Raw genomic sequence first — 15,412 nt, 5'->3', positions numbered from 1 at the left:
TAGGGAGATCGACAGTGTCTGTAGTTTTCGAGGCGGTGTGCAGACGCTACTGTGAGGACGCGTACCTCCGGGTCTGTCAGCTGGACTCTGACACGCGAAAATTGTCGACTGTCTGGAGGAGGATGTACTGAGAGAGTTGTTGAATTTGCGAGCGTTGTGCTTGGTGGACACCCGACGTCTCTCGGTCCCGCTGGCTGACTTCTTGTGCAACGGCGGGAAACCAAAGTCTATATGCTTGCGTCCCGCCTGATCTCGAGACCTGAGCAGTATCAGATTGCAGACATTGCCGAAAAAGATGGGCAAAGTCACGATGCAGTCACGGCGCAGCTTCAGAACCCAGCTTTACGTTCTCTTCCCCGGATTGAAGCCATGGGTCAGCCTATACAGTAGCCTACTTGCATTTGAGTTGCAATCACATGCCCTACTTGAGCTTTGCCGTGGTTTCACATGCAAAGTGGCGCTCGAGAACAACGGTACTCTCCAGTCGATGTCCAGACGCCTGTCTGTAATCCGGACGCGAAGGGCATAGACCTGATCGCAGCAGGATGCAAGGCGCACACTTCATCACGAGACGCTTCTTCCTGGCGTATCAGGCGCATATTGTGGCTTTCGTCGGTAGAGATCCATCTCGGAATATGCACGACTAAGGCAAGGCCTGAAGACTTGCTTCGATGCAACCAGGAAGGTCGCGTCAAATAGGCTCCTTGTCGTGTCACAACTGCGGAGTGCATACGCCCAGCGTGCACCGACTGTGAGCAACGTTTCGCGGGCGTCCTCGTGATTGATGGACGTCTGGGACGGCGGTGCGCAGTGCCGGCCGCAATCCTGCACTCGGAATCGGTAGTCGCTTGCGAGATGAGGTGATCGCTGGTGCATCGGCAGTCTCATCGTCGCTGCCGACGCCGGACATTCCGAGGCCGAGGAGGAGGCTGTTGGGGTGAGGCCTGATGTCCGCCACAGGAAAGGCCATCAGCTGTTGCAAAGGGAGAACATCGCTGAGGAAAAATTGCAGAAGTCTGGTGAAGTTTTCAACGACAATTCCGCGTCTGCCATTGGCCCGATGAGCTCGCAGACAGGCTTCTAGCATGCAGCAGGCGGCGCGTCGGATTGCCGCAGTGGTCGCTAGCTTGCTCAATATTGCAAGCCGCTAGAAGCTGGCTAGAAAGCGCTGCTCCGAGAAGACACCGTTTCCACAGCTGGCCAGGCTCTTTCATGTGCCAGGCGTGCCAGCACATCCCTCCCCCAATTCGTCTCTCGCGCTGTGCCATGGAAAGCATCGCGGTCTTGGGGGCTGCGCGGAGCCTGTCCTCCGCGGTAGCCTCGCACACCCATGGGATGCGCTCTGATCACGTTCACATGCTCTTGCTGGGCCCGCTCCACACGCCTTCCCGCCACGCAAGCCTGGTCGATGCTCTGGCGTACCTGCAGAAACCGCCTGCTGAGCTGTGTTGCTTTTGCTTTCCGTCCCTCGAGCCTACCGTCGCTGCGGTGTACGTAGTGTGGGTGGGCTACCGATCTCACTATCAGCGCATTGATCGACATCCTCCTCGATAGCTTTTCTCGTCTCACTCGTTCCTCCTGCTCTCCAGCGGAGCCGTCCACTATTAGGAAAGCATTGCCTTAGCGACAGTGCTCTGCTAGGACCCATAAGGAAGCGCCCGTGATTGCGCCGACGACGACCTCATCGCACGGTCATATATCGCGTCGCGTTTGCTGCGAACAAAGCACCGCCATGCGGTAGAGGAGCGCACTACCTTGCAGTTCATGAGGCACTTGGCCTGCAATGTCCAAGTCACCAACAGTAGCGACCATTGCGAAAGACAAGAGAGCGTCCACGAACGAAAGCCTCGATAACATGGCATCTACAACGCTCGTGCCAGGCGCAGCTCCATTTCTACTCAAAGCGGAGGACGTCGAGACCTTGGCTCATTCCCACGGCTTCAACATTCTCCGCAATCATCTGGCCGAACATTACGATTATGGGTATGCCAATCAATCCCATCGCAATCGGCGCTTCACGTTTGGTCCTAACGTTTCTACAGATTCTGTGGCAGCCATTCCGCTGCGACTCCGGAAACTCTTGAGCGTTGGCTGGTAATACGCGACATCCTTCACGCATTGCTTGTTCCGGTCGTCGAACTATTTGACAGAGCGTGCGGCGTCGCCTCTGCTGCAACACACGCAACGAAGCTCGAAGACCTGGAGTACGCCTTCACTGGTCAATCGCGAAGCGCTTTCGTCTGGATCCAGTGCTTCCTCAGCGCAGAGAAGGAACGCGATTGGTGCTACACACGTGGCTGCCCCGCGTGCGTTGTGGAACACTCTCTGGACTCCGAATTCACTATCAGGTTGCTCTACGCCGCTTGCCTGCTGAGCGATGTGCATTATCCATTCACAATCGAAGGCCCCACATTGCCATCATTTATGTTCTTTCTGGAGTCCGTGCAAAGAGCTGTCGAGGAAGACTCATTATTCGGCGAAGGATTCCTCGAGAGAATGCAGCCCAAAGCTAATGTCACGAGAGACGGGATAGAAGAACTCATTCACCAATGCCTGGAGTTGGACGTTGTACTATCACAACCGTCATCGCCAGATGGCACTACTCCCGCATCTTCTGCCCCAGCAAGCCCTGTTGTTGGACCCTGCGGAACTCCTGGAATCAAGATCAAACGTAGCCGAATGGCTCGAAAACAGATGAGTCTACAGCTAGAGGAAGCGGAATGGGTGGAGTGCATGATGAAGCAAGTTTGGGACACGTTGCAACCAGTCGTCGACGCTGGCAGTCTGGATGCTGTGGCCGTACCCAAACCCGGGCCTACAGTAACCGTGAAGGAGGTGCCAGCAGAGTGAACAAGGATACACCCAGGATGTCGGAATCACAAGACCCTCCTGAGCACTTCCCTCCAGCCACTACAACCCGAATACAGCATATTGGATGTAAGGAGGCCACCTCACGCTACCCAAGACGAGGGAGTAAAGCCCAAAACAGCCTTGATCCCGCGGACACGTGGATACAAACACGGCATACAGCTCTGAATCACAGCCACAGCAGGATGAGTCTGGAACGAGGGCAAAGTGGCGTTGGAGGCGAGTTTCGTCCAGATAATACGTGTCGATGTGGGGCCGTGGGTAAGCGTGCATTGCCACAGTTGACTGCGGAAAGGGAATGCGTCCGTAAGGACGAACAAAGCCAAGGAGGCGCGAGAGGTTGGGGGCTCGAATCGGAGTAGGAACCCCGAAAGAAGACCGCAAAGGTCATGTAGCTCGGAGATCAATCTTAATGCATAGTCGTTGCAATACCCAAAAAGCGTTATGAACCGTTGCACAGATCATCAATTTCTAATGCATGTGATTGGTTGTCGTCGCCGGAGCTAAGCCGGCCTGTCTTCACTACGTCAAACTGAAGCTCGACTTCCAACTTTTGGTGAAGTTCATCTGGTGTCAACACCGCGCAAATATGCCTTCCGATAACGACGCACGAGACCGCTCAGCGTCGCCCGCACGAATATCAAAGCCAAAGAAAAAGACAGGCGGCTTTAAGTGGAAGGAAAAGAAGACTCGCGACGAAGATGCTGCACCTCGCGACAGTGGACGCCTAGAGCGCGGATACAGAGACCGATCCCCGCGGCGCGACAACTACAGAGATGATCGAAGGGATGGAGACCGCAATGGCGATAATTCTCGACGCAGGGATGACTCTCGCGACCGAAGAGACGATCGCGTCCGAGACCGCTCGCCCAGAAGACGAGATGGCGGCGATAATTACAGACCTGGACAGGACCGCGACGAAGATCGCAGGAAAGAGGGAGGAGATGCGCCTCGGAGCAAGTCTGACAACAAGGACAAATCAGAGAAGAAGGAAAAGAAAGAGAAGAAACCCAAGGCTGCGCCTGTTTCCAACGAGCCTATGATTATCGTCACGGTCAATGACAGGTTAGGAACCAAGGCGCAGATCCCATGCCTTGCGAGCGATAGCGTGAAAGCTTTCAAGGCTATGGTTGCGGCGCATATTGGAAGACAGCCGCATGAGATTATGTTGAAGAGGCAGGGAGAGAGGCCTTTTAAGGATGTTTTGACACTGGAGGATTATGGTGTGAGTAATGGGGTGCAGTTGGATTTGGAGCTTGATACTGGTGATTGAGGAGGTGCTACGGGAATTGTCATGCACCTTCGGGCGGCTTTCTGGCAGGCATTGGAGAGGCCGACTCGACACGCGTGGGTTGCAGGCGGTACTGCGGGTATGGTGATATGGGATGTTACCACGCCTACTCTTTCCAGCATCCAGAGTTAAAACAATTGTAAAGATGGACTAAACCAGAGGCCGACTGAAGAACACTCTCGCGACATCACTGTGAAAGCACCAGGCTCGAAGACATGGACGTTACATCCGAGGGCGAAGGGCGTCTAGAGATGGAGACGGACCCCAAAGACCTGCGACATTCGGCTCTGGCTTCAAAGAGGTGCGCGTGTCACTCGCGCGTACCGCGTTGCAGCAGCCTATTCTGATTTGCCATATCCGGCCTTCAGGACATTTGGCGTTATCAAACCTACGAGAACGGACACCGTCATGATTGTACAACATCCCATTTCCTTTCACCCCATGATGTAATTCAGTGATGGGAACGACCCAAAGTTCGAGAGATGATTGTAGTTCAAAATTAGAGCTGACGTGTACGCAGAAAGTAGACTGCCCCGTTTATAAGCATTTGGTCTAGCACCAGAACCATGTGGCGAGGATCCGAATAACACCTGTTCGATGAGGGGTCGGTCAGTCAGATTCGTGTTCCACTACAATAGAGACCTGCCGCTGCTGGCCAGAAGCAAGTCTCCCGCATCCGGGACTCGATGAAAGACTTCGTGGCTTCATCTCCAATTATGCTAAAGAGATATTGATGCAGCGTGATTGATCCAGGCACAGCTGCAAGCAACGCTATGTCACCAGATTCCAGAATGTTTCACATACGTCTCAAATCACCTTGGCCTGTCAAATAGAGTCAATGGGGTTCGCATTGACGTGTCGCGCTCAGGTCGCGCCATGCGTGGGCAGTGCCAGTAGGTAGGAAACATTCAACGATGAGCCGGCATGCCGTCGATCGAGTCGCGTATAGCTGATGTTATGGCAGCTCTCCTAACGCAAGTGAAGCGAACCCACCTCGCGCATTCAAGCAGACGAGAAGAGGCCCTGCTCTGCCAGGTGAAGCCTGGTTTGCTGCACTTCGACGTTGTGATGATGAAGGCCTCGTCTGAGTGATGGATTCGCTGCAGATAGAGGCCTTGTCTCTGTGGTCCACGAGTGGCGCTGCCGTTGCAAGATGTGAAGTGCAGGGGTCTGCGCGCCGTTTGTACTCGAGGTGCAGTGCCTTCCTCGCACGTAAACAAAATCCTCGCCGAACTTCTCGAGTCCTTCTTCGCCGCTTCAACAACTTCACCTAGTCACTCTAGCACCTACACTCCACCCACGCCTCCAATTCCATTCAATGGAAACATCATTTCAACACCACTCTGGCATGCCCTCGTTCAACCGCTCTGCTCGGCACGCACTATTCTCCAGCCCTCGATGCGTCAGTCCTACCTTCGAGTCTCGAAAGCTGTCGACGCCATCATCCTTGCCGATTCTCAAGTTCATTGATACCACCGGGTCGCCGATCATCACCTCCTCCTTCTCCTTTCCAGGTGAGTTGACTGACACCACATTCTCGTTCGTCCTTCGCGCTGACTTGACTTCACAGCTGTATTCCCACCGAACTTGCACCTTGTTCTCGCTCAGTCGGTTCCTGCTTGCCGACTTACCCCTTTCATCAACTCACCAGTCACGTTGCCTCTCCGGTCAGTACACTCTCCATCATACACTCTCCGTTGTCGGTTACTGACTTCTTCCATTCAAGTCCGGTCTGGCGGTGATTCCTCCAGTCTTCACGGCATCACCAGCCTTTCACAACATCCGCGTTGCGCGTCGCGCGCATCAAAATTACTACAATTCCACACGACAGTTGCGCATGCGCTCGTCACACCACGCGTTTGCCCCAGCTTCGACCTGCAGCACCACGAATAGCACCGCACTCTAGCGATCGTGCTCAGAACATCCTCCTGCTGGCCTCCAGTCATCACGCCGTTTCTGGCTCTGCTTGGCCGAAGGTGTCTTCCACCTGTATCGCGATAAATGAGTCCTAGTTGAGTGCAGCGTCGGGATTTGCGTTTACGGTATCATCAGTCCTGACCACATCTCGCAACATCAATCCGCTCGAATGAATCTTCGACCTCAAGCATATACGAAAGCGTCATGATGGAGGATGCACATGACTCTGCTTCGCGCCTCTCCTGGCCTCGGAACTTGGACCTACAGCGGCGGACTGGCTTTTGGATTGGCGACCCCCCTTTCAAGCTGAAAGGTGCCGAAACGGTATTCACCGAGCAGGCATCAAAGGGCAACGGGCTTCAAACACCGACTGCGCAGGTGATGCGTCGCCGCCTTCCAGAAGCATTTGGGACCAGCCAAGGCGTAAGTTCTCCGAGACCTTGATTTTTGAAGCAAAATTCTGCCGTTGATGATATTGTGCTGACCGTCGAGATGTCCAGATGCGTCGACCACTTGAGGCCAAGCCATCATCGTCGACTCAACAACTCAAATCCGACATTCCTCCGCGGAGCCATAGCTCTCGCAAGCCCCAAGTGCGCAAGGTGGAGCGCCAGAAAGAGCGGCGGCGGGAAAAGCGTGAGCAGGGAGACGAATGGCGAGGCCGTCGTGACTCGGTTGAGGATAGGATATATTCGAAGGCACAGAAAGATTTCATTGCGCAAAGCCATGTCGACTGGGCAAATCGCGCCGACACCAAGGGCGAGAGCATCCCACTGAGAGAGCTCACTCAACGTTTCAACGAGCACTTCCGGGAGAGTCCAGTGCGAAGCCGGTCGAGCTTGGCTAGCTTGATTGGCCGCGATGGTGGTTTGTCCAGATTGAGAGACAGCCTGAAGTGAAAGGGCCGAAGTAGGAGCAGGCTGTTGCGATAGGTCCTGTCTGTGTGCGTAAAGGGTCATTACAGGGCAAGATGAGATTCGCAGAGCGGTCAACCCACGAATTCACTTCACGTTTTTGCTTCACTTTGCATTCTCGTTTCACCTGCAGATTCCTGCGGCAAGATGAGTTCAAATCCCCAGACTGATTCGCTCGGCTTTTTTTTTTTAGAATTATCGTTGGAGTGAATGGTTATCGTGCTCGTTCATGACTGCTGTTGAATGTCATGTCTGAAATAGTGAGCAATATCTGACCTGACGTTACTTCACCTGATACGCGCTAAACTTGATGGAGCTCGGCAAGACCCCTGTTTACTTCCACATGAAGCTCACCTAAGCAGCCACTCTCCCTCCAGATTCCAAACGTGACAACTAACGCACACATCCGAAAGAGGCAGACCTACACGATATCACCATGCGCCTCCTCGAGCTCCCTACGGCGCTGCTGGCGCTACTCGCCGCCCTCCCAGAAGCATCTGCCACTCACACCTCGAACTGGGCAGTGTTAGTGAGCACATCCCGCTTCTGGTTCAACTACCGCCATCTCGCGAATACGCTATCTCTATATCGTACTGTGAAACGCCTAGGGATACCCGATAGCCAGATCATCCTCATGTTACCCGACGACATGGCCTGCAATCCCCGCAACTCGTTTCCTGGCAGCGTCTTCAACGACAAGTCGCGACAACTAGACCTATACGATGACCAAGGTTCTCGCGACAATAAGGCAGGAATGGGAGGAATAGAGGTGGACTACAGAGGGAACGAGGTCACAGTGGAGAACTTCATTCGGCTGCTTACAGATCGCTGGCCGGCATCGCATCCCACGAGTAAACGACTCATGACCGACGACCGCTCGAATATCCTCATCTACATGACTGGACACGGCGGGAACGAGTTTCTGAAGTTTCAAGACAGCGAGGAGATCAGCAGCTTTGATCTTGCAGACGCGTTCGAGCAAATGTGGGAGAAGAAGAGATACCATGAACTGCTCTTCATGATTGATACGTGTCAGGCGAACACGATGTATACCGCTTTCTACACGCCGAATATAATTGCGACAGGGAGCAGTGAGAAAGATCAGAGCAGCTACAGTCATCATGCGGATCAGGATGTGGGCGTGGCAGTAATTGACAGGTGGACATATTACAATTTGGAGTTCTTGGAGACGCGATTAAACAGCACGAGTGCGGATGTGAGGCTTGGAGAACTTTTCGACTACTATACATTCGATCGAGTGCACAGCGACGCGGGTGTGAGATACGACCTATTTCCTGGAGGAGAGGAGGCTGTGAGAAATAAACGCATATTGGACTTCTTCGGCAGCGTGCAAGGTGTAGAGACGAGTGGCATGAATGAAGCGAAGGCAGATGATTGGAAGAGAGACCTGGAAGCACTGCAAAAGATCATGGAGAGACAACGTGAGGAAGATCTGAACTACAGCAAGACGGAACAGGGCAGCGAGGCTACTGTGCAGGCCGCCGCGGACAAAGCTCAAGAACCGGTTGCGCTCAACATGGCGCAAGCTGGTGAAGGATGGGCCAAGAAGGCCGTAGGACTTGCATCTTTGCTGCTGGTGGGTGGTGCATGGTTGGCTGCCAATGTTCTGACAAAGAGCTGAAGTCCATATGTCTTATTCGGAGTTTTGGCGTGTGCGAGGTAGATACCCATGAAGTGCATTGAGTGACTGCAACAGATGATTGTCAATCCGATCTTCCTACAAGTTTTCAGTTTGCTCATGCATGTGGCGATATCATGTCGTGCTATCGTGCTATCCGCCACAGCTTCGGCAGAGCTTCATCCAGCTGGCACGTCACTGCATCCTTTCTCCTACATTTCTCACACACTTGCTGCGACTCATACCTCAACACCCCGTACACGTGCAACTCTCGCTTTGAATTGGATCCCAGCTCTTCCACTCTGCCCAAACACGCCGCCCTGCTTCGATCAGTGCCACACTCCGAGCAACACCACCGCCCTCCACCCCACCATGGCTTCGCCCGCCAATCGAAGCAACACCGCCTCGCCTGGCGGCACCTCCAGCGCAGCCCTCATCCTCGGCAAGCAATACAAACAAATGCAAACAGATAAAGACATACCCGGCATAAGCGTTGGCCTCGTAAATTCCAACATCTTCGAATGGGAAGTCATGCTCATGCTCTCCGACGAACAAGACTCCCTCTACGGCGGAGGCTGTTTCCGCGCTCGAATGTCTTTCCCACCCGATTACCCCCACAATCCACCGAAACTGAAATTCGAAACGCCGATTTTCCATCCGAACGTCTATCAGAATGGGGAGGTCTGTATCAGTATCTTGCATTCGCCGGGAGAGGATCAGTATGGATATGAGAATGCGAGTGAGAGGTGGAGTCCTGTACAAACGCCTGAGACGATTCTGTTGAGCGTTATCAGTATGTTGGGGAGTCCGAATGATGAGTCGCCGGCGAATATTGAGGCGGGGAAGTTGTGGAGGGAGGACCGCAAAGAGTTTAAGAAGAGGGTGAGGAGGTGCGTGAGGGATAGTATGGAGAATGCTTGGGATTGAGTGGTGCCTCGGTTTTGGGAGAGGGAGACATGATTGAATGAGAGCGTTGGGACACTGAGGCGCTGCGGAGTTTTGTGTTGCATAGGCATAGCGAGGAGTTTGGGATGAACTTGGCATGATATTCGGCGAGAGCTTTGGGAACGGAGAGCATTTACGAGAGCCAGGATATTTGATGGATATGAGATACGCCTCCATGAATGCGAAACGTGCAAGCACGAGGTGCCTCTGCGTTTGAGAATGCCAGAAACAACGCGACACTCGAGACAGCCGGAGCAGTTGATCGAGCACCATGTTGCCACTGCATTTCAGGATCATCAGCAGGCGCGCGAGTAGTGGGTGAATATGTTCAATTATTGTGCAGAGGTCAAACCTACGAAGGACGCGTGATAAGTGCATGATCCTTTGATCGATTGAAAGCTATCGGAGACCAAGCGAGAAGTCAACTGAGCTGCTCAGATATCCTGTCCCAGAATGATCGAGAAAACGATCTACAAATGATGGACTCTCATGCTTAAATACAGCATGCAGAAGTTCTCAAGATTCCAGACCAAAAGCCTCGCCAAAGAAAGACTCAATGATTGTTCACCACTAAATGGAAACCTTGGTCTTCTTGGCATACCTGGATGCCTCTGGCCACTTGCATGTGCCACTGGGATGATGCAACGGATTGCCAGTCGTCTTCGGATGCATAACCTTTCTTGGACCGTTGGGCGGCGGCAGACCATATATCGACCCCATCCAGATATTCATCGCATACATGACATAGCTATCCGCGTTCATGGTTGTATCAAGGCCATTGCGAACTGCTCCTTGACACATTTCGGGTCCGTACACTTGGCAATTGTTGCCGCGTTCTGGTGGGCAGTACATTTTGTCCACAAGGTCCAAGACTGCTCCAACGTCAGCAAAGCATTCGGGGTCCACCAAGAGACAAAATGGCACTTACTTGATCTCGATTCGCCAACGATCTTGAGATGTAGCATCTCATGTATGAGCCCTGCCTCGCGGAGGACGCCCCAGTCGTTCTCGTATTGGAACATTTGGCCGACACTCTGTCGCCATGTGGGAGGTACGGACCACCACCAAGGGCAGACATTCACGACTGGTTCCGGCATGTCCAAAAGCACCCACCCAGTGGGACCAGGCATATTGCAAATCCCTTCACTACTACTTCTGCAACGATATGTCGTTCGATCCCATGCTTGCTGCAACCTTTGAAAGTTTCCTGCAAGCTGCAATTAGCCAGGGACATCTTCTCAGTAGAATCTCCAACCGAGCACGTACCATCCAAATACTCCCTTCGTTCAGCATCGAGCACGCCAAAATACCTCCACTCCAGAGCCAACAAATCTTCAGGTCCGAGCAGCCCGACCTCTGTGGTCGTGCCATTGCGCACCGATAGAACGAGGTCGACGATTTGTCGAGCATCTTTTACTACCTTTGGAATGCCGCCCCATTCTCTGACCTGAGGGTCCGAATGCCAATGGTCGCAATCCTTTTGATACGGCCCGGTTGTCGCTGTCACTATGGTCTTGACGTTTGTCTTGGTCTTGGTCTTCGTCTTCGTGTGCTCTTGAGACCAGAGTGCGTTGCCATTTTTCGCTGTCTGTGATCGAGGACGAATTGTGTATCCCTTCTTGGCGGAAGTTGTACTCGGCGTGAGATGTGCGAGAGCCGATAGCGGCATCAAAAGCATGAAATGCAGTAGCCGCATGATCGTTGCTGGTAGTGATTGCTGTCGGGTGAGTCGTATGTTCGCAAGCTGCGAGTCGCGATACACACGATGAAAGCTGTATCGATGCGGTCGTGGCTGAGATAGGTCTAGTGATTGGTGTGTGAGATGGATGAAGTTCCGTCAACAAGCCATCTTAAAGCGGAACATGCGCCCCTGCCATCGAGGTTCTGCTCGCATAGCAGGAGCAAATGTGGCCGTGCCACGATCGGCAGTGCTTGCTGGAGAGGCGGCAAGCAAGCAGCCGTTTTTGCAAACAAAGTTCGTTACGCTTTCCATTATCATTCTTTCGCGGGCCAAGCAGTTGCTATACATGCAAGCTACATGTAAATGTATGTTAGATATACACTGTCGTTGTCTCGTCATACAATCGTGAATTCTCCGCTGGTGCCGTCAAAGGGTGTCATCTTTCCTCCCAGCGCCTTCGCATCGCCATAATATCGTAGTCTGTATCTTCCTCGGAGATCTGGATGCGGATCCTCTCGTGACATCAGCTCTGTGCGCAAATATTCCGAGTTCTTCTCCTGCTCGGTTTTGCTGGTTCCATCGTCTCGCCACTGGCCAGTCTCCCATTTCGTCTCCCATGAGATTGTGACCTCGCTCGTTCCCAAGGCTGTGCTCGTTCGCTTCCACTCATAGACAAGACTCCAGTCCTCGTCATTCCGGAACTCTTCCCAGCTCGCAGTGTTCTCATTCGCCTTCTCAACGACAGCGAAACTCTGACCGAGGCGAAAGTTGTTTCTCGGATTTGCGCCCACGAATTTCGTTGAGATGGTATTGCCCGCGCTGTACACAGGTTCGACATCTTGTAAAACTTGTCCAAAATCCTTCAAGATGCCTGCTCGATCTACGACAACAGGGGTGATGAAAGACAGGCTTTTGTTGACGAAGATCGGTGGGTCAGGTCCAGGCGGAAGCTGTGGTAGACCATCGGTCGATGCTCCGAGGTGTGGGAGGGCGTCCAGAGTCAAGTTGATATATGCTGGTAGCGTCCATGGCCCATAGAGGGTCGAAGCACCCTCGTAACGCTGAACCGAGTACTCTTCTGGTGTTGTGATATAGTGCGTGTACGTGTTAGCTGGGCCACCTAGCACCACAATTGGCTCGTGTTCGGTGTCACTGAACTCTGAAAAGGCCGAATTGGCAGAAGCTTGCACAGCTTCCCGCCACCTGCGGCCCGCCATGGTAGTCGCTTCACCAGGCGAGACGATGATGAAGAATTGACCGACACGCAGTAGCTGTATGTCAACAATGTTGGGCGTCCAGAGGTAGGGAGTTTCGGTTTCTCCTACGTCGAGCAAGATGGGCTTCTCGCGATGACAAGCTTTCTGTGTCTTATTGGGCTTGTGCAAAGCGTTTCCTACGACGGCCCAAAGTGGATTCACGTGAGGGTCACCAGGCTGGCCTTGCTTGAAGTCGAAAGCACCTGGTCCGTCTGAGGTACCAGCGGCGAAAGAATAGCCCATTGCAGCCGGGCAGGTCTTCACTTCGGTACCATTTTGCAGCTGAAATCTGTAGTTGCTGAAGTCGACGAACTGGTGCAGGCTTTTCACTACCTGGCCATTCACTGGCTGCCAAGCAGTCGCATCATCGAAGACGTTTTTCGCGCCTTGAAATTGGCGAATGCCGATCTCGAAGGCAGAAGCTGTACCACTGTCATCCCGTCCGTAGTAAGGGCCTCGGCCGTGACAAGGCTGTGTCTTGTTGCCGCAAAGACTGGTCTTGAAGTCACACTGTTGTCCTTCTTGCTCTCCAGATTCGCAATATGCGCCAAGTACATTTGGGGATGTGTCGCCAACATTAGCCTGACTGAAGCCAGCAACGAAAGATGAATCGAGTGTGGACTTCTCGAAAAGCACAGCTGCAACACCTTTGTTGTCTCCAGTGACCAGTGTATTGTTGCCTAGCATGCTAGTGCCATGGACTGCGAACCAGGTCAAGAGGCCAACATCTTTCGTACCTGTGTCAGTGTTGTGGCTGAAGCGCAGCGCAGTCATTTGCTTGTCGACATCGTCCTCGTATCGGCTCCTTTCTTCGATCGGATTCTGCAAGTATGCCCAGGGACTTCGGTTGGTATTCGCATCGTCTACCCGGACTGAAGCGATTTCCAAACGTCCAGGGGCCAGCCTCTCGTGTGCCTGCTTGATCGACGCAATTGCGCCTTGTACGATGGCTTGATAAGACGGCTTATCAAAGCCTTTGCTGGTAATTTGTGGCAGCAAGTAGTTCAGCCACGCACCAGGCCCGCTGTGCGAATGCGTCCCTGTCACTGCTACGTTGTGCTGTCCATAGGCGGCATATTCGCCACCCAGCTCCTGGAGACCTTCCAGAATGCCATGTCGAATGGCAGTATCGCCAGACTGTGTGTCTAACACGAGGTACGCGAATCGATCTTCGGGTGTCTTAACATCTCCAATGATGAATGCACGGGAGTACAGCCTTTGTCGCAAGCCACGGCCCACTTGTGCAGAGTCTGCGTAACCCATGAAGTTGATCTCGACAACGGGACCAGTGATGTCCCCCTTGCCGACACCCACCAAGTACTCGTCTCCATCCTGTTGGTGGTGAACTGCACTCGGCTTGATTGGGAAGCCCTCTGTGGTCCACAAATCTAAAACGGACGGACCGAGTCGATGCAGAACATTGAGCGTGGCGAGGAGGAGGAATGCGACCAGCGCAAGGATGAGTACTGGGAGTGGTGAGCGAGGCATGGTAGCACACAGTCTCTGCTCAATCCTTCATAGCCTTTCGATATTAGGCAGTGATGAGATCGTGGTTCCAAGTTGCTTCTCAAAAGCAGCGCGTAGTTATAATCTTGATACTGTATGCTCGTCGGCGTCACGCGGGCAACACCACGAGAACCTGCTCGTGCAATGCGCGTTGACGGCTGTGACTTGCGCGCTGGTGTGGTTTGTGTTTGTGAGGGTGTTGCAATAATGAGGTCTGTTGACCTGCCTCGTCATCCAACTCGGCGTCATTGGCCAACAGTCCCGAGACTTGTTCATCCAAGCCAAAAGTCGCGACAGCTTCAGCTAGACGAGAAGTTGCGGCTTTCGCGACTCAACAGCAAAACGCTGCCGAAATTGTGAGGATGCCTCTCATTCAGAACGCGCCCGATGCGCTGCCCTACGTCGACGCACCAGTGTCGGAAGAGGCATTGCACAACGCCAATGCTTTAATCCAAGCCGAAATCGACCCAGCGCACGCGAACTCCGCCCATCCTTCCATACCAGCTCTGAGAGAGTCCAAATTTTCAGAGCTGGTCGACGCAGAACATGCGCGCATTGCTGCGGGACAACCGAAAAGCCAGGGACTTGATCTGAGCCGCTATGAGCTGCTAGATCCCCCAGCCAAAGGAGACCTGCCAGCGTGGAATGATACCCTACAAAAAGCGTATGCCAGTGCCGAGTATCTGCGCGGTCGCGAAGTCAACCTTGGCCTGCTAGAGACTTACGGAAAAAATGCCTGGTTGATCGGCAACAGCCAGCTAGAGGATGAGCTCAAGGCTGTGGAAAAAGAGCTCGACATGGCCAAGATCGAACAAGAGCAGCTTGAGGAAAGCCGGCGCAAGGCCCAAGGCAACGCGGCAGCTGAATTGCAGGGCCTCGAGGAAGCATGGAAGACTGGCGTCGGTAGGATGATTGAAACGCAGGCCGCTGCTGAGCGCTTGCGTCTCGAGATCCTGCAGAGGAAGCGACAGGGCGTGGCGTGAAGAGCTGCCAAGCAACCATAAAACTTCCGCTATGTCGTCAAGTTTTTTGAGGCCATATGAACGCTGGTGGTCATATGCAACGAGGTGTGTGTGCCTAGTACGCCTTGGGTGGCGCGGGAAGTATATCCAAGGACGGGATGTCCTCATCTTCCGGTGTCGTCCATGGCGACGTTGAACATGCCGATGATGCAGACGCGGTACTCGGCCAGATTCAACGTCCGGAATGCATCATGATCCTGTCCTGGAGCAGACACGATACGAACGTAACGTCGGAGCACCGCCAAAGATGGTCGAGTGCAGGCCATAGATCGGCCACGGCAAGGTGGGATACTTGCAACAGCCCGGCATGACCGTTCGGGCGACACTTTCCCCTCGAATCTATAGCAAATCCTTTGCTTATCCAAATGCTCCT

The 15,412-nt window shown here is 53.4% G+C and overlaps 8 protein-coding genes across 8 annotated transcripts; 6 read left to right on the top strand and 2 right to left on the bottom strand.

The window, feature by feature from the left end:
• Window positions 1-1,783: 1,783 nt before the first annotated feature.
• Window positions 1,784-2,850, top strand: RHO25_008899 (uncharacterized protein; the record flags this gene model as incomplete). Its single annotated transcript, XM_023604704.2, has 2 exons — window positions 1,784-1,983; window positions 2,043-2,850. The coding sequence occupies 2 exons, from the start codon at window positions 1,784-1,786 to the stop codon at window positions 2,848-2,850; spliced, it is 1,008 nt and encodes a 335-aa protein (XP_023460442.1).
• A 607-nt stretch (window positions 2,851-3,457) lies between these two features.
• Window positions 3,458-4,141, top strand: RHO25_008898 (uncharacterized protein; the record flags this gene model as incomplete). The annotated part of the gene is made up of 1 exon (XM_023604703.2): window positions 3,458-4,141. The coding sequence occupies one exon, from the start codon at window positions 3,458-3,460 to the stop codon at window positions 4,139-4,141; it is 684 nt and encodes a 227-aa protein (XP_023460441.1).
• A 2,139-nt stretch (window positions 4,142-6,280) lies between these two features.
• RHO25_008897 (uncharacterized protein) lies at window positions 6,281-6,975 on the top strand (the record flags this gene model as incomplete). The annotated part of the gene is made up of 2 exons (XM_023604702.2): window positions 6,281-6,499; window positions 6,577-6,975. The coding sequence occupies 2 exons, from the start codon at window positions 6,281-6,283 to the stop codon at window positions 6,973-6,975; spliced, it is 618 nt and encodes a 205-aa protein (XP_023460440.1).
• Window positions 6,976-7,426: 451 nt separating this feature from the next.
• Window positions 7,427-8,632, top strand: GPI8 (glycosylphosphatidylinositol anchor biosynthesis; the record flags this gene model as incomplete). The annotated part of the gene is made up of 1 exon (XM_023604701.2): window positions 7,427-8,632. The coding sequence occupies one exon, from the start codon at window positions 7,427-7,429 to the stop codon at window positions 8,630-8,632; it is 1,206 nt and encodes a 401-aa protein (XP_023460439.1).
• Window positions 8,633-9,001: 369 nt separating this feature from the next.
• On the top strand, window positions 9,002-9,556 carry UBC15 (Ubiquitin-conjugating enzyme E2 15; the record flags this gene model as incomplete). Its single annotated transcript, XM_023604699.2, has 1 exon — window positions 9,002-9,556. The coding sequence occupies one exon, from the start codon at window positions 9,002-9,004 to the stop codon at window positions 9,554-9,556; it is 555 nt and encodes a 184-aa protein (XP_023460437.1).
• A 588-nt stretch (window positions 9,557-10,144) lies between these two features.
• RHO25_008894 (uncharacterized protein) lies at window positions 10,145-11,270 on the bottom strand (the record flags this gene model as incomplete). The annotated part of the gene is made up of 3 exons (XM_065603113.1): window positions 10,145-10,446; window positions 10,503-10,781; window positions 10,841-11,270. 3 exons carry the CDS (start codon window positions 11,268-11,270, stop codon window positions 10,145-10,147), a joined length of 1,011 nt encoding a protein of 336 aa, XP_065459185.1.
• A 380-nt stretch (window positions 11,271-11,650) lies between these two features.
• Window positions 11,651-13,999, bottom strand: RHO25_008893 (uncharacterized protein; the record flags this gene model as incomplete). Its single annotated transcript, XM_023604697.2, has 1 exon — window positions 11,651-13,999. One exon carries the CDS (start codon window positions 13,997-13,999, stop codon window positions 11,651-11,653), a length of 2,349 nt encoding a protein of 782 aa, XP_023460690.1.
• A 380-nt stretch (window positions 14,000-14,379) lies between these two features.
• RHO25_008892 (uncharacterized protein) lies at window positions 14,380-15,000 on the top strand (the record flags this gene model as incomplete). Its single annotated transcript, XM_023604696.1, has 1 exon — window positions 14,380-15,000. One exon carries the CDS (start codon window positions 14,380-14,382, stop codon window positions 14,998-15,000), a length of 621 nt encoding a protein of 206 aa, XP_023460695.1.
• Between the last annotated feature and the right edge of the window lie 412 nt (window positions 15,001-15,412).

The sequence above is a fragment of the Cercospora beticola genome, chromosome 5 (assembly GCF_033473495.1).
Source record: "Cercospora beticola chromosome 5, complete sequence".
Lineage (NCBI taxonomy): Eukaryota > Fungi > Ascomycota > Dothideomycetes > Mycosphaerellales > Mycosphaerellaceae > Cercospora > Cercospora beticola.
The sequence above is the reverse complement of the archived record's forward strand: the minus strand, read 5'-3'. Positions and strand labels throughout refer to the sequence as shown.